Source organism: Manis pentadactyla, chromosome 4 (assembly GCF_030020395.1).
Source record: "Manis pentadactyla isolate mManPen7 chromosome 4, mManPen7.hap1, whole genome shotgun sequence".
NCBI lineage: Eukaryota > Metazoa > Chordata > Mammalia > Pholidota > Manidae > Manis > Manis pentadactyla.
The window spans coordinates 140,775,549-140,800,772 of NC_080022.1; the positions used below are offsets into that span (position 1 = coordinate 140,775,549).

At 54.9% G+C, this 25,224-nt stretch overlaps 1 protein-coding gene and 1 long non-coding RNA gene across 2 annotated transcripts in view; one reads left to right on the top strand and one right to left on the bottom strand.

Annotated features, from left to right (window-relative positions):
• The window catches only part of RTN4RL1 (reticulon 4 receptor like 1), a 63,494-nt gene extending 44,733 nt beyond the window's left edge, over window positions 1–18,761 (top strand). Inside the window, exon 2 of the mRNA XM_036906168.2 lies at window positions 15,725–18,761. Coding sequence (XP_036762063.2) covers window positions 15,725–17,037 — 1,313 coding nt within the window. The 3' untranslated portion in view covers window positions 17,038–18,761. The remainder of the gene's footprint in view (window positions 1–15,724) is intronic.
• LOC118922905 (uncharacterized) lies at window positions 1,167–4,695 on the bottom strand. Its single transcript, XR_005028935.2, has 3 exons — window positions 3,933–4,695; window positions 2,826–2,994; window positions 1,167–1,270 (listed from the first exon to the last, which is right to left on the bottom strand). It is a non-coding gene; the product is annotated as an uncharacterized LOC118922905 (long non-coding RNA).
• Window positions 18,762–25,224: the final 6,463 nt, after the last annotated feature.

Below are 25,224 nucleotides of genomic sequence, written 5' to 3' on the forward strand. Positions count from 1 at the left end.
AATGGTACATTTTATGTTATGTGCATTTTGCCATAAAACATAACAAAACTGCCAAGGCAAGAATAAGCTAGATGTGGTGGAGGAACAGGAAGTGCAGCTGGAGATCAGGAGAGGGGTGCAGGATGGGGCTGCAGAGGCAGTGGGGGCCATCAGGAGGATGCTGTGGGTTGGTAAGGAGTTTGTATTTCATTCTGTTGCACTGGGAAAACCACTGGCAGAGTTCAAGCGGCAAAGTAAGGTGATAGCACTTACAGTCTGGAAGATCCTTGTGGCCGTGGTGGTGATGGGGCTGCCAGGAAAGCAAGGAGACCTGTTAGGGTGACAGTGGCCTGGGGGCAGCGGGCAGTGCAGATGGACTGATGTGGACAGATTTGGGATTTGAAGATTTGGGATATATTTTGAAGGTAGAACCAATGGGACTTGATAGATTAAAGAGAAAGAGAACAAAGGAAAGGGTGGAGTATAGAATGGCGTCTACATTCTCAGCTGGAGCAGCCAGAAGGATGGAGTCGGTTACTGAGGTGGGGAAGGTGGAGGGAACTCCTTCGGGACACGGGACACACTGACTTCGAGCCGCTTACCGGACATCCCTGCGGTGATGCCACGTGGGCGGTCCGGTGGGAGGGTCTGGAGCTCAGGACCGAGACACCCTTCTGGTCTTCAGCCTCGTGGAGACGGTGTTTAAAGCCCAGGCCTGGGTGAGTGCCCCTGGGCATAGGTGTGGCTGTGGAGGAGAAGGTGCCGGGACTGAGCCTGGGAGTCAGGATGTGCGAAGGCGGGGGAGCCTGACCCCGGAGAGCAGCCAGCCCGCGGCAGAAGAAATGGCAGAGCCTTAGCTCTGGTGCGAAGAGAAGGAAGTGTTTCCAGAAGGGAGGGCCGACGGTGTCCACTGCTGCTAAGAGGGTGGGTAGATGAGGACAAAGAAGTCACTACTGGATTTAGCAGTGCAATTACAGACAAGCCTCCCCAGTGAGACTGCGAGCCCAGCACACAATAAATGCTTATTAAAGGCTGGACAACTTGAAATGGTGCCGTTGCGCACCGTGCGGCACAGCCTGCCCAGAGCAGAGGGGTTTGAACTAGAAATCTGGACGCAGGTGGGAATGGCTGCGGGCCTGGCCTCCCCGGGCACCGTCGTCGGGGGACGGCGGAGGGAGCCCAAGGCACGCGGGATTCCAGCTCACCCACCAGCACGTTTTGAGAGGGACTTCTCTCCGTTTCTTTTCCCTTTTTCCTCTCAGGAGGTGATTCATATTCCAATATATTCCAGCTGAAAAAGGATCAGATTTTGAGCAGGTGGTAAGTCAGTACACGGAAATTTGATGTATTTTGACTAATGCAGTTTGAAATTTGAAAACTGCAGACAATTTTATTCAAGATCCATTTTTATACCAACTCATTATTAGGGGAAAAAGGCACTATTTCAGGTTTCCGGGGGAGGACGCGTGAACCCAGGCCTGTCACCACCAAGACCCTCCAAGCAGTCTTGACCCGACCGCTGCCTGCTGTCGCCTCAGCTGCCTGGCGTTCCTGCCGGAAATGCTTTCTTTAGCAACCTCTTTCAAGTATCCCCCTGGGGTTGCTAGTCCAATTTAATCTGACCTTCAACCCCACCTCTGTCGCACCAACTCCAGCAAATCCCTGGGGCTGGCACTTGAGACAAGTTTTGTGATACAGACGATGGTATTACACAGAATTTCCACTTGATTTCCCATCTGCCTTGTCCATTTCCCCAGCCTCATGAGTGTGAAGCTCCAGGAGAGGAAACAAATAATGAAGACAGGGAGGGATGAAGTTGTTGGCAAGGGAGTGAGGACCCAGTTCATGGGAGGTGATGAGCTGCCTGTTGGGTGCTGGACGGGGAGAGACTGGGCGAGGGTCGCCAAGGCGGCAGTTGCCTCCAAGGAGAGATCTGATGCCGGGTCAATCTTGGTTTGAATCCTGGCTCCAACTTGCGCAAATTGCCGCACTCTGTTGAGCTATATCTTTCTCAACTGTAAAATGGGGCTATTAATACCTTCGTAATAATTTTGGGGAGAACATTCACTGAGTGCATGTGGATGCCCCAGTGTGGGGGTGTCTGGCACACAGGAGGGATTCCATACACAGTTGTGTCCTTTGTGTCCCCACCCCAGAGATCTCTTTGTGTGAGACACCCAGCTTTGTCTCTTCTGAGTAGCTCCTGGGGAAGGCAAACAGAGGAAGGGTCAAGTCTCTGAAAGCTCCCATGGCTGGTGATTTTCTGGGTGTAGAACTTAAGGCCCTGTGGGCCAAACTTTCTGGAAGGTGACTTGTCATCATGCATCAAGAATACTGGCTCAATGAGTCTGATTTAGGAAAAGGATGAGAAATTTGGACAAACCCTTATGCACGAGGATGTTCACTCCAACATTATTTACTTTAACTGACTCTTAAAAGAATCGTAAGAACATTCACATAGTAATAAACCAAAGGTTTCTGACAGGTATATAGTGAACTGCTCTCCCCAGGCCTGGAGCTCTCAGTAGCTCTCCCAGGAGGCAACTAATGTTACCAATTTTGCCATGATAATTCATAATAGTGAAAAATGAGCAACAATCTAAGTGTTCCACAGACAAATAAATTACAGTCTGACCATACAGTAGATACTCTGCAGTCTATAAAAATCATTCCTGTCACCACCTTGTTCTTTTGTCACTTAACCGTGTGTTGCCTCTGGCCTCATCCCCCAGCATATGCTGTTCCCTCTGCCTGGAATCCCCACCCCTCAGTGGAGTCCTCAATCTTAAGACTCTCCCAGCCTTCCCATGCCCATCAACTGGGGAGGCCACGGTTCTCACAGCTACCTAGATCTCTCTGTACTCCTCCTTCCTGGGTGCAATTATATACGGACATGACCATTGATGAGCATCTGTTTCCCCATCCAGGACTCTCCTGGAGGGTGGTCACTCTGCCCTGCTGGGCTCCCTGTGGCCACCTTAGTGTAGCACCTCACAGACGAAGGCACCTGGAAACCTGCCGAAAGAATAAATGGTCTAAGTTAGGTAGAAAACACAGCACACACAGCTGCATATGTAACATGATCCCAATTTTATTACTGTAAATAAATTTTTTATTTAAATTTTATATATATCTACATAAATGAAGTATGGAAAGAAGGTAGAGCAAGGCACTGTTGATGGTTGTCAAGGGTAATGGGATGGTGATGATTTTGCTTCCTATTTTACTTCTATACTTTTTCTCATTCTCTGCAATTGGCAACTATTGTTTTTAAATTAAAGTAAATGATGACAAGTGACTTGAAAGAAAAACCTTATCAGGGAGAATAGGATTTGGGGACCACACACACCAGGAAGCCCGTGCTGAGCGCTACACGGGCCTCAGCTCCCTGACCTGGGGTCAGAGGCTGGCACGTGCTGATGGCTGGCTGGAGGGGGCCACCCTGGGAAATGCAGGCCCCAGGCCAGCAGGGAGGAGGAGGGTGGTCAAGACCTGGGACCTAATTATCTTAGGTAGACCCTGCAGTGCAATTTTTTCTTTTTTTGTGTGTGATTTCTTTTATTAAATAGTACATGTATGCTTCAAAATATAGTATGTATAAGGTATAAAGAATAAGAAAATTAACATCCCTGAGACCACTGCTCAGTTTAAGGCACAGAATACCATGCCTACATTTGAAGCTTGCCTGTAGGATGTCTTAAGTGAACAGTTAGGAGAGATTCTGCAGAGGGGTCAACAGAGAAAGATCTGTGAGGTGAACCCTGAAATGCCTGGTAACATTAGCGTCTTAGGGATAAGGTATCTACCCTGGAGTCCTCTGGCTGCTAAAACTTACTGTACATCAACATTTAGCCACAAAAAAGGCCACTTCAGCTAACTAAAGTACCTGTTTTTTTTGCTTTAGGCCAGAATTATATCAGCTAAATCATTGATTCATTCATTCATTCACTCACCAGACATGTGTGGATGAGCTCCATGTCCCAGGAAACCCCAGCAGGGCTACACCCCTGGGGATGGAGGCAGGTGACTTTAAGCCATGGGGAGTCTCCTGAGAGGAGGCAGCCTGAGCAGGATGGAGGGTCTAACCAGAGGGAAGGTTCCTGGAGCAGGTCCTGTCTGAGCGAGTCATGTGGTTACCAGGTACATAAGTCAGACTTCCTTGGTTGTAAGCAAAAGAAATCTAGTCTGGCTGACTAAGCAAAAGAGGAACTCACTGGAAGGCAGATTTTCAGCTGTAAGCAACTGAAAACCCAACTCAAAATGGCTAAAACAAGATTTATCATGTCCTATAACAAGAAGTTTGGGGATCCCAGAACTCGTTGACTCATTGGCTCAATAAGGTCTTTATGGATGCAGGCTTCTCCATCTTTTTGCTCTGTAGTCCTCAGGGAGCTGGCTCCGGCCTTTAGACTGGTCCCCTAGTGGCTGAAAGATGCACCCCATGCATCTCATCCTCCCGCAACCACACTCAGGCAGGATAAGAGGATGTCCCTTCCTTGTGTCCCTTTTCAGGAGCACGCCCACTGGGCAGGAGCCCAGCCCCTCTGGAGCACATGGCTGCCTGACTAGCTTACAGAGAGCCAGAGAGAAGGGTGCTGGGTGGACCTCCACAGAAAGAAAATGGGACCCAAAGGAGAAGCTGAAAAGCCAGCTCTAGGGCAGAAAAGAACCAGGGTGGCTCTGGGGTCTTGGTAGAAGGAACTACTGGGCACTGTTCTTGGTCACCTCCAGCAGAATGAAACAGCACCGGTGGAGTCCCTCTGCTTTGGGTCAGGTTGAAATTCCTTGGGGAGAGTCTAACTGACCACTTTGATTGAAAGCCCTGCCCCAAATCACCTGCAGTGGGGAAGGGGTGGTCCCCACCCCACCCCACCCCTGCCCCCAGGGAACATGGGAAGCTGGTTCCACCAGCAGAAGCTGCGGAGCTGAGGTGGGTGGGGCGGAGCGGGAAGGGCAGGAGCAGGGCCAGCCACACTCAGCTGGGGTTGGGGGGGGCTCACCTCAGTCCCTTATTTGCAAGCAACAGACATACAGCCTTGACTAATTTAAATAAGCAGATTTATTTAAAGTCTATTGGGTAACTCACAAAATCTCCAAGAGAGTGGGGGCTCCACCGACAGATGAAGGGAAAGACACCCCCAGCTTGTCCTCCAGTGTTCCCGCCACAGCCACTGCCCTGTTGCCTCGCTGGGCCCCTCTTACCTGCACCACAATCTCTCACTTCAGAGTATGGGGTATGGCCTTGCCCAATCTGAAAGAAAGTCTGGGGAACTGAGGGCTTGACCTTTCAGCTTCCACAGGGAGGGAAGTTTATGGAAATGTAAACTTAGATGTGGCAAACACAGGAAGAGGGTGGAGGAGCTGGTGGCCAAAAAGAGTGACACATGCCTACAGCACACTCCCCTGAATGCATGTGGGGAAGACTGTCAGCTCACGGAAGCCAGGAACTGGGTCTGTGGTCCCCAGAGCCTCCCTGGCATGGTGCCTGCCCAGAGGAGGGGGTGGAGTCAGTATTTGCTAAGCTAATGCCCTGTCAGCAGGGAGTGGAATGAGAGATGTCACTGGACGGAGCCAAAGAACCCCAACAGTCCAGTAAGAGGTGAGGTTGGATGGAGGCTGGGCTGAGGGCATTGGAAACCTGTCTGCAAACGCCTTCTCCGCCCTTGTCCACCAAAGCCCCTCATGGGATTCGGCTAGCTTGATCTCCACCACACGGAATCCCTGTTTTCAGTCTGTCTGCTTTTTCCTCAAACTGTCCCCAGCTTCCCTAACTTCACTCTCAGCTGATGACCCCTCTTAACTTCATGGAGAAAATAGAAGTGCTCAGAGCCTAAGTCCATCCTCTCGCCTGCGCAGACCATGTTCCCTCCTGTTACGGCACAGTAGGTGTCCCTTCCAGGAGCACTGGATTTCCATCTCTTTGGTCCTCTCACTCCTGTATCCATTTCTCCCTCTCTCCACCTGAATCATGTTCATGAGCTTACAAACAGGCTCTAGTTTCTTCCATCTTAAAAAACAAACAACCTCTGTGAACCTGTTTCTGTGCCCCCTTTACAGCAAAGCTTCCTGACTGAGTGGTGCTCACAAATGCTGCTCCCTGATGCCCCCAGAAGTATTCTTCCCTATCCCACTGAGGACAGGCTGGGCCGTGCAACTTCCTCTGACCAGTGAAACGTGAGCAGGAGTGACGTGTGTTGCTTGAAACAAAACCCGTAAGTGCCAGTAGCTGGCCAGGTCCTCTGGTGCAACAGGCAGTGTTCTGAGTGGAGGATGCACCCTCCACCCCTTCCCTGAGCACAGCCTCAGTTGTCCTGCCTGAGCGAGGAAACAGCCTCTGCTGTTGAGGGCCTCTGAGACTCTGGAGCCCCTTATGTCAGCATGTCCCTGCCTGCGCTGACGGATACGGTGCTGTCTCCCCTCCCTCCCTCCCTCCACTCTTCATCCCCGTCCAGCACGCCTGTTGCTCCCACCTTTCTACCAGAAGTGAACTTTCTAGATCACCCATCACCTCCAAGTTGCCAAATCCACCGAACACTTCTGCATCCTCACGTAAACTCTGAGCAGTCCTCGTTGTGCCTGAGCCCTCCATCCTCCTGAAATACTCTCGGCTTCAGTCACACCACACTTCTTGGCTTTCCTCTGACCTCACTGGCCACTCTTTCTCCTTTACTCACCTTCAGAATTGATGTGTCCCTAGAGCCTCAGTCTTGTGTCTTCTTTCTGACTCTCCTAGGCGACCTCATCCAGTCCCACGGACTCACGTACCATCTCTATCCCCACGACCCCCAACACGCTTCTCACCTTTGGGCTCCAGTTCTGTGCATCCAGCTGCCTCTAACTGAACATCTCTAAACGGCTTCCCAGACTGTGTCCTAAATTGAGCCTTTGGTGGCCCCTACGGCTGTTTTGTAGGCTCCTCCTGTCTCACTGCACCCTCATCCTCTTGGTGCCACCCCCTGGGCCTCCCACTCCCCACTCCAGGCTGGTCCACCTGTGTGTCCTGTCTGTTCCACACCCTGGCCATTTCTCATCTGCCCACTGCTCTCTGCCCCTATGGCCCTACCCTGCCAGGCCCCCACGACTCTCCCAGTGATGGCCGCAGGCCTACCTGCCTCTTCTCTAGCTCCTCCCAGTGTATGCTCCGGCAGCAGCCCCCCAAATCCAGTCATGCCTCTCCTACTTCAGGCAACTGAGGCTTCTCACCAAACCCAGAATTCAATCCAAACTCTTCATGGAGGCTCTTAAGGCCCTACAAGGCCTGGCTCCTGCCTTCCGACTGCATCTCCTGCCCCTCTGCCTGGAAGGCTGCTCTCTGGCTCCTTCTGAGCCTGTAGGCTTCAACTCTGGGGACCCTGCTCAGAGAGGCTCTGCACAAGCATACAGGCTAATGCCGGCCCCCCTTGCGCCTCACTCTTAACGCCCCTCCTGTGTCCCCAGTGCTTACCACCCTCTGGAATGTAGGCTCTGTGAGGGAAGAAGCCATTCGCTTACTGTTGCAGCTCCAAGCACAGAGATTTCCTTATGTGAATGAAGGAGTCAGGGGACAGATTCACAGTGGGGTGATCAGCACCCCAATGCAAGTTCTGAAAGCCTTTCCTGATGGCAAGGAAGGAACGCTGTTCCTGGGCTGGGAACAGGGGCTCTGGGTAGAGAGTTTTGTGCCTGCGTGTCAAAGGCTGGGTACCATCCCCTGCTCTGTGTCACCCAGTGCCAGGGCCTTCGGGACTGGGGAGACCCCCACCCCACTCCCTGTCTTTCACACCCCGTCAGGGGCCTCTCAACAGACACTTGCCCTGAGGTGTCGCAGAGGTCGCTCTGCCACCTATAAACATACCTGAGACACCATCCTGGTTTCAGTAGGCCTGCTTGGGTGCAGGTGGCCCACAGTGTGCTGTGGTTTTCTCGGGGGACAGCTGGATCCACAGAGCTCAGAGGGAAGAAGCAGGAACCAGGGCCTTCTTAAACTCATCGGGGGAAAGACTGGCTTTCAGAGGACCTTGGCCCTCAGACCTGGGGTGGGCTGCCACAGCCTAGGTTCTGGGACCCCCAAACCGAGGAGCAAGTTTGAGTGACTTGGGACACATTTTATGAGCCCTGGGAGAGCTTCTAGAGGTAGAGGTAGAACCCATGTGCCCTGGGCTTCCTGCAGGGAGCTGGCAGCTCCCGACGGGGGTGGGTGGATTGGGACAGAGGGCCAAGTAGTGATGTCAAGACCTCCTCCCCACCTGCTGTGCCCTGGGGGCTGCCAAGGCTTGGCAGGGAACTTGAACCCAGGCTTGAGCTCTGACCCAGTGTCTAATCTGTCAGGTCCATCTGGGAGGCCTGTGGGGACTGGGGGCCCCAAGGTGGGTGGAGAGAGAGCTGGGGTCCACTGCAGGTTGGGGAGAGTGAGCAGCAGCTCCTTTAGCAACATGAGTAGTAACAATCATCACCCTTGGGAGCACCTGCCCTGTGGCCTGCTCTTGCTACAGTTCCGAGGCACCCCTCACTGAGTCTTTGCACCCAGGCAGGGGCTCTGACTCCCAGTGACTGGACTAAGACATTGAGGCCTCAGACCTTTGCTGCCCTGCCCGAGGTTGCCCAGCTGAAATGTGCTGCTACCGGTGTTGGTCCCCAGCCCAGGCAGGACCTGAGTACAGAGCCGCTGTGCCAGCTCTAGCACCCCTGCCAGCACGCAGGAATCTTGCGGTGAGGGGTGGTAGACACAGACCGACAGAGGGTAGGGGAGCCCAAAGTTGCTTCCGCAAGGCCCCCTGAGAGCTCGGCAGCCCAATTAGCAGTGTCCCTGGCCAGGCCTGCTCAGGGGACTAGCTGCAGCAGATGAAAACTGAAAGGTTATTCCAATAAGGGGCCACCCACTTCCCAGCTGAGAGTGATCCTGGAGTGGGTGCGTAATTCAGCATGTCAGGAGGAGAGCAGGAGCTAAAGGCTAGGCCAGAGTGAGCACCGAGATAAGAGGGGACATCACAGGCTCAGGGCTGTGCAATCTCAAGAGCGCCCTGCCCCCTCTTAGAGATGGAATTCCAGGATGCTGCAGGATGAAGGGGCCTGGCTACCAGCCCCCTCACTGGTCTCGAGACAAACATGTACTTACATATGCATGTGCATATGAAACTCAGAAACATGCATGCAATTGTGCATGTGGCATGTACACACACACAGATGAACACACAGGCTCTGCCTAGGCTCAGGCCTGCATCTCAGACTGGTAGGGTGACTAACTTGTCCTGGTTTGTTTCAGGAACTTTCTGGTTTTAGCACTGAAAGTTCCACATCTGGGAAACCCAGGAAAAACCCCCTTGGCCACCCTGCCTCAGAGCCCTAGCAGGCCTGGTCTATATCCTCCCTCCCAGAGCTCTCCTCACCATCTGTCACCCTGTGATGGGCAAGGGGCCCCAGGAGACAGCCAAGGCTGCATCTCTGCTCTCACCCCAGAGGCCTCAGGCCTAATAAGAACCACTATGTTTATTGAGCACTTACGATGAGCCTCGGGTTTTCTTCTTGAGCATCTCCTCTGTGCCAGGCACAGTTCTGGGCCCTGGAGGTGCAGCAGGGAACACACCAGACAAAACCACTGGCCTCATGAAGTTGACACTCAGCAGGGAGAGACAGAAAATAAACAAGATAAATAAATACTTTATAAGAAGTGGGTGAATGTTACGGGGAAAAGTCAAACAAAGAAGGGACCCATTTAAAATAGGCTGCTGGACCTAAGCGTCCATCAGTAGATGAATGGATGAAGAAGAGGTGGTACATATACACAATGGAATACTATTCAGCCATAAGAAAGAAACAAATCCTACCATTTGCAACAACATGGATGGAGCTGGAGGACATTATGCTCAGTGAAATAAGCCAGGTGGAGAAAGACAAGTGCCAAATGATTTCCCTCATTTGTGGAGTATAACAATGAAGCAAAACTGAAGGAACAAAATGGCAGGAGACTCAGAGACTCTAAGAAGGGAGTAGTGGTTACCTAAGGGGAGGGGTGAGGGAGGGCGGGTGGGGAGGGAGGAAGAAGGGGACTGAAGGGTATTATGTTTAGTACACAGGGTGTGGTAGGGGGGTCACGGGGAAGACAGTGTAGCACAGAGAAGGGACGTAGTGGATCTCTGGCAACTTGCTGCACCGATGGACAGTGACTGCATTGGGGTATGGATGGGGACTTGATAATATGGGTAAATGTAGTAATCACATTTTTTTGTGTGAAACCTTCATAAGAGTGTATATCAATCATACCTTAATAAAAAATTAAAAAAAAAACAGGCTGCTGGGCACAGCCTCACTGAGAGGGGGACATGGGGAGATCTGAATGGTGAGGAGGGCAAGGGCCCTGCGGGTATCCTAGAAAATGCTCCAAGCAGAGCCAGCAGCTCCTGCAAAAGGCTGGACGCAGGACGTGCCCAGCCCTCGAGAGAGGAGCAGGAGGAGTAAGGCTGGGGGGACGTGGGGAGGAGAGGGGCCCCCAGGGCTGGGTGAAGGCTGGAGGCTCTTACCGAGCTCAGGAGCCAGGAGGGGCTGGACAGAGGAGCTGCGGGCTGACTCAGATCTCTGCTGTGTTAGGAAAGACAAGGCAAAGGTGGGGATGTGGGGACTCCCTGGCAAGCTGTGCGACAGTCCGGAGGTGACGGTGGCCCAGACCGGAGTGGTGGCTATGAGCGGTGGGTGTATTCTGGGCAAGTTCTGAAGTGGAGCCAACAGGACTTCCATCGGATTGGGTGTGAAGGGAGAGAGAGGGGAGCCAGTATGCCTCTGAGGTTTGGGGCCTGAGCAGAGGGGACGAAGGTGCCGCCTTCACCTGAGATGGAGGAGGTGCACATGGAGGAGGCTTATGGGGGGAGGGCTGTGGGTCAGCTTTGGACAGATTTCATGTGACAGATGGAGATATGGGGGAGGCAAGTAGATACAGACATCTGCAGAGAGAGGGGGCCAGGCTGGAGCTCTTAAGGGTTGTACCCATTTGACAGGTGAGGAAATGAGGCTCACACAAGCAAGGGGACTCACTGAAGTTGTAACCTGGGACCGAGGTCTATGACGGCAAAGCCTGTGCTGGTCCTGCTATTGCATGCAGCGGGACAGGGAGCCATGGCCATCCTGCCAATCCCCATGTCTGGCAATGGGGCTAAGGAGGGAAGCCCAGCTCTCTCCTGGCTGCCATCCTTGTCGGCAGGGTTGGGCCAGGCTGGGGTTGGGGGACGCCCAGTAGGAAGTAGCCTGAGCTTGGGCGCAGCCTGGAGGGACATGGCCAAGTGGCCTGAGGCGCCAGTAGCTCCGTGAGCACAGCTGCCTAGCCTGAGGCTGTTATCCGACCAGCAGACCCACTGGGTTAGCATCGATTGGCTTACAGAGGAGCATCTGGCGAAGCCGAGCAGGGAGGAGGGGAGGAGCTCAGCCTTGTGCAGAAGGAGGGCGGCCTGTGGAGCCAGAGGGATTGACCACATGGTGAACTAGTCTCTAAGCTTCAGAGAGTCCCAGAGGCCTGCCTGGGGGCCCCAGGGATGCCAGTCGGTAGGGCTGTCCCTGAGCAGGGTAGGGAAGGCAGCCCGTTTGGTGCCAGCAGGTGCCGGACTCAGGTGGGGATGAGACCTGAGACCTTGGGGCCAGGGAGGGCTTGGATGAGGCTGCCTTGCTGCCCCATGCCATGTGGGGCTCCCAGATTAGGAGTCACTTGGGAGGCCCCTTCCACTGCTCTGCTCGCCAGCTGTGCAGCCTTGGCCAGCTATTTCTGTGTGCCTCCTGTCTTCCCCTGCAAGATGAAGCAACACCCCCAGGGGTGCTATGAGGATTCCATGTAGAGAACCTGGCCTACTCTTTAGGATGGGGCCTCCTTGGTTAGCTAATTTCCTGCTTCTAGGGGCAGGCAAGCTACAGAGCCCTGTCACATGGGCCATCTGGCCTAGAATTAGAGCAGGCACCCTCTAAGTGCCGGTCGCAGTGGGGAGCTCTCTAGCCTCCCCAGCCCTGGATTCTGCCAGCCCAGCTAAGCTGGTGTTACAGCCTCTTTAGGAGCTCTGGCTGTTTAGAGGCTGAGAGGGGGGATCAGGGGGCTGCTTCCTCACTGCAGTGTCTTTGCACATGCTATGCCCTCTATTTGACATGCCCTTCCCACCAATCCCATCAGGTCCAGGCCCCACAGGACCATTCATAAGCACACCTGGGGCTGCTGAATGAACTGGGTGGCATGCCTGCCCATGCTCAGGCACCCCTGCCCCATAGATCCCTGCCCACAGGTGATGGGTTTTGCGGTTTGCAGGAAGGAGGACATGTAAACCATACCAGCTCTCCTTCACTGCGCATCCTCTGTGCTGGCAGGGGATCAGAGGGCTTTGTGGAGGAGGTGGCACAGGGGAGGTAGGGTCCTTCCCTGAGCTTCACCTACATGCACACACACCCCTAGGTGCCTACTCTGGGCCCTGGCACCTGGAAGAACTGCCTGGTATTGTGAGACCCCCTAATCTGTTAGTGAATCCATGAGGACCTGCCCAGTTCATCTCTGGGCCCTTCCCTTCCCTGGCATCTTGGACACTCCAGAACTCTGGTGGCAAGTGTTGAGTGGAGGAATGAACAAATGAGACTGTGGAGATGCAGGTGAGCTCAGATGTGTGAGAGGCCAGGAGGTCTGGGAGTAGCAGAGCAGTCTGTTGGGTGCAAGGCCCTGGAGGAGGAGAGCCTCAGTGAGGTGGGCACAGGGGAGGCCCAGCTTGCTTTCTTCAGCCCCACCCCCACCCCAGGCAGAGCAACCCCAGGCCCCACCCAGGAGGGGACCAAGAAGGCTGTTGGGAGAGGGTGCAAGGCTCCTCCTCCGAGACTTAGATTGCTGCTAATTTGCAATCTTAAAATGCACAGCAAAGGTACCAGCCTCATTGTTAGTACATTAATCAGGCAATCAGCCGATTGGGCTCCCAGGGGCACACTGGGAGGGGATGCAGGAGGCACGGCAGCAATGCAGGAAGAAACCCAGCAGAGTGACAGTCCAGGGCTGGGCACCTACTGGCTCTGGCAGGGGTGCCAGAGGTGGTTAGGTTTGGCTGTGTGGGGGGGCGGGGGGGTGCTGATCAGGACCTTGGAGATGGAACCAGTTTCCAGCGTGAAGAAGCAGATTTAGCTGAGACCCACCCACCACAGTGCCCAGTGGAAGGGGACAGGGGTAACTGCAAGGGCAGCTTCCGGGCTGAGTCCCCTGGCATCGGGGAAGTACTGAAGGATGCAGAGCTGAGGTCTCTCAGAGGAAGGGTGCAGTGGCTCCTGCCCTGGGTCCCAGCCTTCACTTCACCCCCTGCTCTCTGACCCCTCCCACCTGCCGAAATGTGTTCCTACACAGGCTACTAAGCCCATGCCTACATTTTTTGGCAAGTGACTTTTTCCCCCAAACCAGGGTTTTTGCCTGGTTTTCCTTGTGCCCCAGTGCCCCCTGGGGATACCTATTTGTGAGAGGGGTGCAGCTCTCTGTGGAGCCCCCTAGCTTCTCTGAGGACCATTTCGGGGAACTCCATCTCAGAGCCACCTCAGCAGGCAGAAAGGCCATCTGCCCCCACCCCAGGGCCGGGGGCAGAAGAACCCTCACCCCCACCAAACAGAGTGGTTCTGGGGATCAGAGGAGCTCGAGCAGAAGCTCTTTGTAAGCTCTGTAAGCTGCACAAATGTCGAGGGGGATTAGCGTTGAGCCTGCCACAGCTCACCCCTGTCCCCCACGGCATCTGCCTGCTGCCAGATTTAAGGGACAGAAAAGGCTTTTTCTTCGCAGGACCCCCAGTGGTCTCATGCAGCAGTGGCTGTCCCACATGCACAGGTTTGTGGCCGTGGCCCTGTCCCCTTCATTGCAGTGAGCATTGTGAATGCTCTTGAGCTAGAAGGGCACCCTGGGCAACTCAGGTGGCCAGGCAGGACCGCCTCCCTGGGGCAGGGTTCCTGAAAGACAGCACCTGGACAGCACCTTCTCAGCTGAGAGAAGGGAAAGGGAGTGCGCGCTGAGGAGGGTGCAGCCAGTGTGGGTTGGGCCCTCCTCCCAGCCCTGGATGTTGGAGGCTCAAGGCAGAGGGCAGGTTCCCCGAGAAGCAGCTGGGGCTTGGGGTCCAGGGTCCTATCCCCTCACACTGTGGATCTGGAACCCCTGGCCAGACAAGTCAGAGGCTGGAGGTCAGACCTGATCCTCCATGTGAGGAACACCGGCGCAGCAATCATCTCCTACACCTGTTACAGAGGGGGAGACTGAGGCTAAGAGGCACCAGCCTCGGGCCTGGCCTGTGTGCTGTCCAGTGGGCTTCATGACTTGAAGGTACTGCAGGGGCTACACAGAGCATGGACCAGCCCAGAAAGGGTCCTCACAGCTGCACCGCCGCCACCACCACTGAGGTCATAATTGCTCTGAAATCGCAATCAACCCAATTATGCAAAAACCAAATCATGTGCGATAATTTTTACGTGTTGGAAATGTTCGGTCGAAGACGGGTGATTACAGGGGGACTGGAAGCAGCTGCCACTCTCTGGGAGCCCATAACTCCCAACAGCTGGGAGCTGTCACTTACAGTGCTGTTTCTGCCAGGAATGAGGGGTGGCAGTGGAGGTGAGGCTGCTTGGGCCTGGCCAGGCGGCTGGGGCAGCAGTAGACCTGGGAGCCTGGCCGAGCAGCCAGGGTGAGGCTGGGATCAGGGCCTGCCCAAGAGTGGCCAGGAAGGTTGGTTCTGCAAGCTCTGGGCACAGCTGGCAGCAGAAAGCATCAGCTGGGCTGAAGAGGCCCTGCTGGGAGGAAAGGGGAGGCGGCCACCCGGCCAGAGATGAGATAGTCGCCTAGCCCTGAGGGACGGGGGTCTACCGGCCTGGAGCCTGTCCCCTGAACACTGGCGCGACTGTCAGGCCGCCTGGGGCAGCTGCGACCCTGAAAAAGGCAGGTAATGATGATCGTCCATAATGAGGCTGCTCCGATAATGAGCATGGGGCTATTATCCAACCACAGGCTGGACACATCCGAAAATAAATTATTTTAAGGATCCATTAACGAATGCCTAATTAATGCCCAATTAGAGGGAAGCTACAGAGGAAATGCTCTGGACAGTCATGAGGCAAGGCCTGGTTTGCAGCCACAGCCTAGGAGCTTCAAGCCAGGCTGGGATTGGGGAGGAGCCAGACGGTGGAGAATGGGGGCAGCCTGTCAGCCCCGGTGCCCCTCAAGTCCTTCACACAGGTGGCCTCTCAGTACACCCTCATGGTACTGCGAGGGACAGCTAGTAATATTTAGAAATGAGGAAACCGAGGCACAGAGGTGCGTCGCATATTTGAGGACTTGGAAGGCCCTGTAAATGAGACATCTTTTGAGATGAGCGTTGGTGTTTTGCATGCATGCTCTGCCAATTATCGGGAATAGTTTAAATAAAAAGAGTACTCTGGCCTCCATATATTTACTTTGTTAGAACAGGAAACTGCACCACTCTCTATTCACACGGTTAACAGCTGGCTAAGTGGCAAAGCTGCGATGGGAACCAGAGGTTGGCTGCGGTGTCCACGGGTGTGACACCCGCCCCCACCCCTCAGCGTGGCCCGGGAGGATGGGGCAGGTCCCTAGCTCACCCCGCGGCCCAGGCTAAGGGAAGAAGCCCCAGTAGAGGTGGGTGGGGGGGCCAAGGCGTAGGGAGCGCTAGCTCACCCCGGAGGGGGCCTGACCCCTGCCTCCCTCCCCGGGGCCTGCCGGCATCAGCAAGATCCGCCCGCATGCCCGCGGCCCTGACCCGGCTGTGCTCTCTCCCTCCAGGGCGCTGCGTGGAGCTCCTCCTGCTGCTGCTGGCTGGGGAGCTGCCCCTGGGCGGCGGCTGCCCGCGGGACTGCGTGTGCTACCCGGCGCCCATGACCGTCAGCTGCCAGGCGCACGGCTTCGCTGCCATCCCTGTGGGCATCCCGGAGGACAGCGAGCGCGTCTTCCTGCAGAACAACCGCATCACCTTCCTCCAGCAGGGCCACTTCAGCCCCGCTCTGGTCACCCTGTGGATCTACTCCAACAATATCACCTTCATCGACCCCAGCACCTTCGAGGGCTTCGTACACTTGGAGGAGCTGGACCTCGGCGACAACCGGCGGCTGCGGACGCTGGCGCCGGAGACCTTCCAGGGCCTGGTGAAGCTCCACGCCCTCTACCTCTATAAGTGTGGGCTTGGTGCCCTGCCGGCAGGCATCTTCAGCGGCTTGCACAGCCTGCAGTATCTCTATCTGCAGGACAACTACATCGAGTACCTCCAGGACGACATCTTTGTGGACCTGGTCAACCTCAGCCACCTGTTTCTCCATGGCAACAAGCTGTGGAGCCTGGGCCAAAACACCTTCCGGGGGCTGGTGAACCTGGACCGGCTGCTGCTGCACGAGAACCAGCTGCAGTGGGTCCACCACAAGGCTTTCCACGACCTCCGCAGGCTGACCACCCTCTTTCTCTTCAATAACAGTCTCTCGGAGCTGCAGGGCGACTGCCTGGCACCCCTGGGGGCCCTGGAATTCCTCCGCCTCAACGGGAATGCCTGGGACTGTGGCTGCCGGGCACGCTCCCTGTGGGAATGGCTGCGGAAGTTCCGAGGCTCCAGTTCTGCCGTCCCCTGCGTGTCCCCGGAGCTGCGGCAAGGTCAGGACCTGAAGATGCTGAGGGCCGAGGACTTCCGGAACTGCACGGGGCCAGCGTCCCCGCACCAGATCAAGTCACACACGCTCACCACCACAGACAGGGCTGCCCGAAAGGAACACCAGCCACCCCACAGCCCCGCCAGGGACAAGGGCCACCCCCACGGCCATCGGCCAGGCTACAGGAAGCCAGGCAAGAACTGCACCAGCCACAGGAACCGCAACCAGGTCTCCAAGGCAGGCACTGGGAAGCTGGCCCCCGAGCTGCAGGACTATGCCCCAGACTACCAGCACAAGTTCGGCTTTGACATCATGCCCACGGCACGGCCCAAAAGGAAGGGCAAATGTGCCCGCAGGACCCCCATTCGTGCCCCTAGCGGGGTGCAGCAGGCCTCCTCGGGCACTTCCCTGGGGGCCTCTCTTCTGGCCTGGATACTGGGGCTGGCGGTCACTCTCCGCTGAGGACCCAGGGTGCCAGCTCCCAGCACTGCCACATGTCCACCAAGGAACAGAATTTCTTTTCTTTTTTTTTACAAGTGGAGGAGCTGCTGGATTTCAGGCAAAGGCCGGTAAAGGCTTTGGCTGCTGTCTGGGCCCTGCCGGGTGGATTATAAACCCAAAGTGTACAGCCCCAAGTGGGAGGGGTTTAGCACATCACACCCAGCTGCTCCAGCCAGCCCCAACCGAGCACCCACGGACAGCATCCATCCGGCAAGGCACGCAGAGTGAATCCTTCATTAGCAGCAATGGGACAGTGCACATGGAAGCTGGGCTGTGTGGAATCCTGGTCATTTGGAGAGGTCTGAAGGGCCCCTGACATTCCTGGAGGAGGCAGGACTCAGAACAGACGAGGCTCACTCAAGAGGCTGGGTGGACCTGCTATCTGGGAGCACACGAGCAGCTGGCATCTGGGCTCTTGCCTGAGGTCACTTAGTCAACCTGCCCTGAATCCCACCATGTGCCACCTTCAGTCCCTCCCTTGGGGGTAACTAAAGCCTCTCATTCCTGATGTCTCAGGCAACCCTGGCAGACCCAGGCCCAACTGCTGGGCTCCAAGAACCAATTACCAAAGGAAAGATCATCAGAGGCTGAAATTTAGAACTTCATCACATGCAATGAGGTTCTCACAGGAGGTGCAGTTTTATAACTATGTCCACTTATATATATACATACTCTCTACATATATATGTATAGTCACACACACAAATGCACAGGTCCCCTCCCACTTCCTTACCAAACTGTATGTCTTTTCATGTTTATAAACTATATGGAAAACCATACCTGCTCAACTGAGGATTGTATTGGTGGTTTCTAGCAAGAAAAGAGACAAGATTTTTGTATAGAGTCCCAACCTGATGACGATAGTCCATGTGTGATGTGGGATTGCCAGGCCCTGGGGCAAAGACTCAGTGGGGAGGGTCAGGGAAAAGGGGAGGTGACAATCACTTCAGGGGACCAATATTCTTATTTAGAGCATCACCTTGTTTTTTATATGCAAACAAGCCTGTCTGCCACCCCAGAGCACCCCATCACCCCCACTATAGTAGCTGTTGGCAGCAGGAAGCCAGGCCCTGGAGACAGGCTGAATGGAGAAGGGGAAGGAAGGGACTTTAGGTCTTTTAAGCTGATGGGTGAGGCAGAATCCACAGTGTTAGTCCAACAGGCTGGGCAATGTTTTGCCAGTGATGGTCTGGAAAGGCCAGGGAGACTCTGGGCATGAGCCCAGGCCTCCAGCACGGCTCAGCTGCTGCATTTCTCCTGGAGGCCCTTTGATGGGCATCCCAGCAAGGGTCCTGTGTAGGGTGGCAGGAGGGAAAGCATCAGGTGGCCTTAGCAGAAAGGGAACAAAGAGGGCATTTCAAGAACCATCTCAGGCACTTCTGCGTTATGGAGGCCCCATCCCTCCTGGCCTTTCTGAAGATGCCTGGGGACAGCCAGCAGCTGGGGGCTAGACTCTGCTCAGGAGCAGGGACGTGCAGGGAATGGAGCAGGCCAGCCCAGACAGGGGACAGGGGCTCTGGTCAAGGTTGGCCGTGATGCTGGCCAGGGCCTGGGCAGGCACCATCTCCTTTGCTCTTTGCACAAAACTGAATTCCCCATCAAAGAAGATGTATGTGAGAAGCAAGAAACACTGAATCCAATTGAGAGAGAAAAATAATAATAAAAAAATTTCTCTTGGACAAGAACCCTGTTTCTCATTTCCTAACCCTGCATTCCTGAAGGGACGGCAGATCCCAGGCTTTTGCTGGGTGGGCGAGCCTGGCCAAGCACAGCTATGAGAACACGGCACATTCATTGGCAGGAAGAGTTGTATGGGGCAGGGGCACGCTGACTCACTGGGACACACATACGCACGTGCGCGCACACACACGCGTGAATGTGCGCACATTTGCCATTCCATGGTTCTTCCCTCGCCTGCACAGAATGTGACTCATTTCCCAAACTCTGGCTGTGCTGGGCCGGTACCATCTCTGTGGCTGTCCCCGGAGCATGCTGGTGTCCTGGATCCTTCCCGGCCTCTTCCCAAAAGGCTCACTAGCAGCAGCTGAGCAGTTAATTCTTAGGGGGTTTGGGAGTGGAAGGGAAATGCCAGTTCCTGGGGTCTAAAGGGATCAGGAACTCAGATGGATCTGGAGGTTGCTCCTGCCTCTCTGACTTCAGAGGAAGGGAGCAGTTCTTCAGACAGAAGGAGGAGGACTATGATTGTCCTGGCTGGGCAAATCCTCCTCTGTACAGGGCTTGAAATGCACACTAAAGGGAGTCTGGTGACAGTAGAACAAATCGTCTGTCCTGCAGTTGCTCCCCAAGCTCTTACCCAGGCCAGTGCCAGCCTCACTGTCCCTTAGCACCTGAAGATGTTGTTCTGTTGTTGACTTTATTTCCAACTTTAGATGGTAAAGCCCTCAGTGGGAAAATGAGGGTCCAAGCACTTTATTAAATTTTTTTTAAAGACTTAGTAAGTTCTGTACTATGGAAGTGAAACATTAATATGAAAAATACTCATGTTTTACAGATGATTCAGCTTCCATCAAGCACAGCACAGTCTCTGGCTGCTGACTGTTATTACAGGCAAGGCAGAGGGGCCCAGGACACCAGGTGTATTTTTAGCAGCTTTCTCCTCTAAGAGTAGAGAGAATAAAAGTAGCTTTATTGTGGATGATATCACTTGTCACTCAGCAGCTCACATGCTATGTGCCGCGATGACACCATTGCCTGAAGCACCAGACCAAGTTGGCAAGTAAGAACAAGTGAAGACCTCTCTATTCACCAGACCCAGCCCCCCTCTTGAGTGGTGCAGGGCAGGGAATTGTGGGTACCTGCCCCTGGGAATCCTGTCCTCCTAGGGCTGAGGCCACCCCTCCTTTGTTCCTGATGGGGCCAGCACCTCTGCCATCTTTGCTCAGCACTTTCCCTGGGCCCTGGGGGAGAACCATCTTCTCTTCACCCTCTCTCCCCTCAAGCCACACAGCCCTCCACTTTAGCAGCTATCCTGCAGGAGAGACTGGGTGGCCACTGGTGGTCTCAGAGTCTCCCCACACAAGCTCCTCTCACGAGCCCAGAGTGCAGCTGGCTCCCTACCCTTCATTCAACAAACACTGACCAAGGGCCTACGTGTGTCAGCCATTGGCCCAGGCTCTGGGGACATAAAAGTGGGAAGATGTGACTCTCCTTTAAGGAGTTTCGAGTCTAGATGTGAAAACAAGTATGGGACTGGTGAAAGCAGTGTGGGAGTGGTGCTTCTGTTAGCACTGCCCCCCATCCCCCATGAGAAACTTGGCTGGGGTGGGGGCAGTCAGGGAAGGCTTCCAAGAGGAGGTGACACTCCATGGTTCTCAGAAAATGAGGAGTAGCAGAGAAGAGTGGCGAGTATTCCTGGCAGAGGGCTGGCGGCATGCCTTAGCACCATGTTTGGGGTATCAGCAAAGAACTGTCAGCCGAGGCCTGGAAATGCAGTCTGGGGAGGTGTGGGAGGCAAGCCTGGCAAGGGGAAGGCCACAGGGGGATCCTCTCAGGGACTTGGAATCTATTCTGGAGGGGGAATAGGTGCCCCCCCCAGGGGTCCTCCTCCCTGCCCCCACCCCCAGCCTCTTTCCAAGCACGTGGCCCCCACTGGTGGCACTCTTGCCAATGTTCCTCAACAGTGGGTTTCATCATCGCAACTTGCCTTTCTGCTCAGCCAGCTCCTTTCCTTGTGCCAGCAAGCTGGAGCACTCCCTGGAAATCTGCCTGGGCCGGAGTCCCGTTCCCAGACACCTGCTGCTTCCGGGCTCAGAGACCATCCCACAGCCGTTTTGTTTCCCTGGCTCCCTCCTTTCCTATCCACGCAGGGCTCAGCCCTCAGCCCCGCTCCTTGCTTCCGAGCATGGCTGCCCAGGAACCCCATAGGCCGCCTCTCCATAGGCTCACTCTGGCTGACTACCAGCAATCCACAGAGCCCCCCCCAGACTGATCTGCCCCTTTTCTCTCATGCTAGAGGCTGTTCATTACCAGGGAGCCAAGAATCCCGCGTGGCAAATGTTTGTTCATCACCTGACTCATTACCCAGCACTCTGCCACCATGGCAAGTGGGTTTCCAGAAGGCCTGTTGGCAGGTTTGAGAGGGCTGTGGGTGGGGGGGCCGGGAGTCTTCTAGCAGGACTGGCTGCGGGGCCCAGGGTCAGAGAACACGTTTGCTGAGAGGGCTCCCTGAACTGGCCGGGAGCCTCAGGGCCTTGAGAGCTGCTGCCAAGTCCTCCCTTGTGTTCTCACCGACCCCCTAGGCTGTCCCCACTGGTCCCTGGCTGGACACCCTCACCTCCCCGGGACCCAGCCCCTCAGGGCCCTGCTTAACACTGACCCAGAGGACACCGGCCCTTGTCTGTGCACATTCTTTGATTGACCAGGGCAAGTGTACATTTTGATGGGGTCTTGAGGCAGCATCTGTTGTTAAGCCTCATGACCCAGCTATCACCAAATTCTGGTTCATCTTCCAGGCTGGCTCTCTGACCTCACCTTCCTCGAAGCAGGAGTTTAGCCCATCAGCCATTACTCCATCCATGTCACCAATCCCCCACTATTCACTCATTACAGGCCAATTTTCTTTTACTTTCTGTCTACTTGGAAACTATCTCAAGAACCTTTGATTGTGCGTTAAAATATCCTTTACAAGTCTATACCAATATTACTTTCTTCTCCTCTAATTGTCCCTTTTAACTCACTGTGTTTCCAGTATAAATCTGGTCCCTCCCCTTTGCAGTCTGTTAATAAATACTCACTCTTGAAAACTATACATAAACGTCTAGTGTTGGCTAAATAACTCACTATACCATCAAAAAGACGGGAAGCAAAGGAGGCTTGGTGCGCTGTCTGCCCGCCGACGCTTCCCCACCCAGGAGGTCTGCACCCATCTCCGTTCAAAGGGCCACTGGACTCAGGGTAGTTTATGGCCTTAAAAAGCACACTGGCTGAAGGGACTGAGGTGCCCCAGGGGAGAGACAGAGGGGAGAGTGGTTATGGTACCATGTCGACAGGGCTGCCTTCAAGGCAATGAGGGAGGGTGAGGACAGAGGAGACCCCTGTGCAGAGAGCAGTGGCTAATTCACGTGGCATTTCAGTGGGCTGGTGCACAAGGCCCCTTGATTCCAGCAGAAGTGGGTCAGCTTCTGAGATACAGCACCGGCCTGCACGGCTGTGGCCTGCCCCCCATCTCTCTCCTTTCAGCTCTCATTGCTCATTAGAGCGTTAGTTTCTAAGCACTGGGAGAGTGGGGAAGGCTGTGCCTTTTGTGTCACAGGTTTCTGTGCAGCAGTGTGCACACTAATGGCATGCCTGAGCACCAGACTTGGACACTGCTGCTGCAAAAGGTGCTAGGGTCACAGTGGTTTCCAAACTGAGGCTCCACACCTCCCCCTCCTCCTGCACCCACACATCTCAGGGGGGCCCCCGCCTGCCCCACCTCCTGCTGCTCCCTCTCAGGGCCTCAGAAAAGAGAGAGGAAGCAGGAAATGTATGAAACCCTTCAATCTTTATTAAGTGCCATTTCCCGGGAGACAGACTCTGAGGAAGAAAGAAATTCAAGTACTCAGGACCTAAACAGGTGGGAGGCAGCCAGCTCCATGTCACATGCCCCCAGTCGCCAGGGACAGTCATGAGCAAGACACTGATGCCCTCCAAAGGGCAGCTGACTGGAGACTGGGATGTGGCTGTGGCCAGGGGGTTGCTCACCGCTCCAGCCAGAGTCAGATGCAGGGGATGATCAAGTGCCTTTCTCAGTGACGAGGGGCCAGCAGGACAAACCCACGGAGGGAGTGGGGTCAAGAGTGGACTGGATGGGCAAGGGGAAGTGGATGGACGCTTGGAGAGGGGATGCCTTTCACATCCTACGGGGCAGTCATGTAGCCAGAGTCAGAGGCACAGAGAGATGCAGACAGACAGAAGATGCAATAGGGAGAGAGACGTTTTGCACACACAGGTGCACACACCGCTCAGGCACCATGTCCAGTCACCATCCTTCATGCAACTGAGAGTGGGACATTCATGCAGTCCACAGATTTGATTGCCAGCCATGTGCAAAGCCCAGCCAGGTCCTGGAATGTCATGGGGAACAAAAGAGCCACATCCATGGGGAGCTTACCTTCCAGCTGAGAGCAGTCCTTATTTAATTACCAAGGAGGTGATCAGGAGAGGGGCGGAGGGGTCTGAGAGGGTGGGCCAGGACCTGCCCTCCCCACAGGCTGGTGACCATCTCTCAGAGATCCCCTGGGTGTGCTATGAGGGGCACATCCTGGTCTGAGCACTGGGCCTCGGTGTCTCCCACTGAGCCTTGGCCCTGAAGGGGTCTATCCAGTTCCCAGCACCGCGGAAGCTCTGCAGAGGCCCAGAGGCCTTCATCTCCTGACACCGTGGCTGCCCACGCCTGTCAGCGCTGAGCTCCGGGGCAGCCAGGCTGCATTGACATTCTCCCCCCACACTGGGGGTCAAAGGGTCTCGAAGGTGTTTTTATTCTTCATCCAGGCTCTGGGTCTTTGAGGCCCTGAGGTCTCTGACCCCTTGTCTCTTCTGCCGCCTGGAGAGTCTCTCACTGTTTCATCTGTGGCATTTGAAGTGCCACCAGGCGTCTGGCACTTTTCAAGTCTGAGGTACAGGCTCCTCTGGATTTCCACACCAGCCCCCTTTCCAGGAACACCCCGGGCTTGCCTCCTTGCTGCTGTCTGCCAGCCAGGACAAGGGTTCATCAGCAAAGAGGCTCAGACCCGCCCCGGGTGGGAGAGTGGGGTCTTGCTTTGCTCTCAGCCCATGCCCACCGAGGGGGAGGCAGGACAGAGGTGGGTGTTCTGGCTGGAAGTTGCTGTAGTGAATGCCATGCCTCTGAGCTGTCCCCCATCCCAGACCTGCCCTGCTGCTGCCCGTCCCATCCCTGTTCCCCCCTCTCTGGTGATAGCCCTGGGGAAGTTCTCCCAGCTGTCACTCCAGCTGCATCCTCTCTCCTTCCCCACCAGCCTCCACCCCAGCCTCCCCAGCAGCCACTGCCAGAACCCAGCCCTTCTGGCCCACCCCGCCTTGGCCGTCTTGCTCAGAAGCAGCTTCATCTCTTGGAGTCACTGACCCAGGCTCCAGCCAGGCCACAGCCCTGTCTTCTTGCAGATCTTTCTCCCCGTCCATTTCCTATCCCAAGGTCAACAACAAGTGAAAATAAAAAAGCCACTTAGGACTGGGTAGTAGCTCAGATTGTTAAGGCCCCCTCATAGACATGGCCTCATAACTAAGTGGGAGGAGATCTGATTATAATCCCCACGTTACAGATGAAGAAAATGGCCCCCTGGTTATTCAAACCTGTGCTTCTGTCTCCAAGCCTGGAGCTCTTCCCCAACAGCCCTGCACTTCCTTCCCCAAGCGGAAGACCCCCATCTCACATGAGCCCTGGCCAAGAGCCAGACCACCCTGGGGTACCCAGCTCTTCCCTCCCACCCCCAGGGATTTCAGGCTCAAAGAGCTGATCTGCAAAAGCCCTGGGAGAGAAAGGTGGATGCTTCTCCTAAGGGTTCTCCCTGGCTCTCTCTGCTCTCCTGAACCCTTGAACGTTCCCAAACTAGGTCCCTGGAGTCACCAACCTGCTGACTGAGGCCGCAGGCAGAGTCCCTGTTCTCTGCCTTCCTCTCCACCAAGAACAGGAGTACAGTGACAGAAAACTCTCCCTCGCCAGGTTGCTTCTCATTTCTTGACAGCTAGTGCTGAGTCCCCGTTTCTGAAAGGACCCCACATGAAGCACAGTAGACTCCAACAGTGAGGACAGAGAAGGGGAATCTGGCCCTGGGGTCCGTCCCCCAGCACTGCCCCCGCCCTTTGAAAGGAAGACAGTGGGCAGAGGGGGCCAAGAGCCACTGGAAGTGACGATCAGGCCTTCAAGAACCACGTGTGGGTCCCTATGTACAAACATAAAAAATGGAAACCTTCCTAGCTGTCCTCTTCAAGTGGCTGCATTTTTTCACAATTCTTTGTGCTTCGAGCATTTTTGATAATCACATTTTGGCCTTGCTTCAGAGTTTTTTGCGAACCTTGGGACTGTTCTGGGAATTTGTGTTTTCTTTTCATTGTTTTCATTCATTTGGAAAATTAACTTAAAATCATCACAATAATTTTCAATCAAATATGTCTGCTTAGCTTATTTGG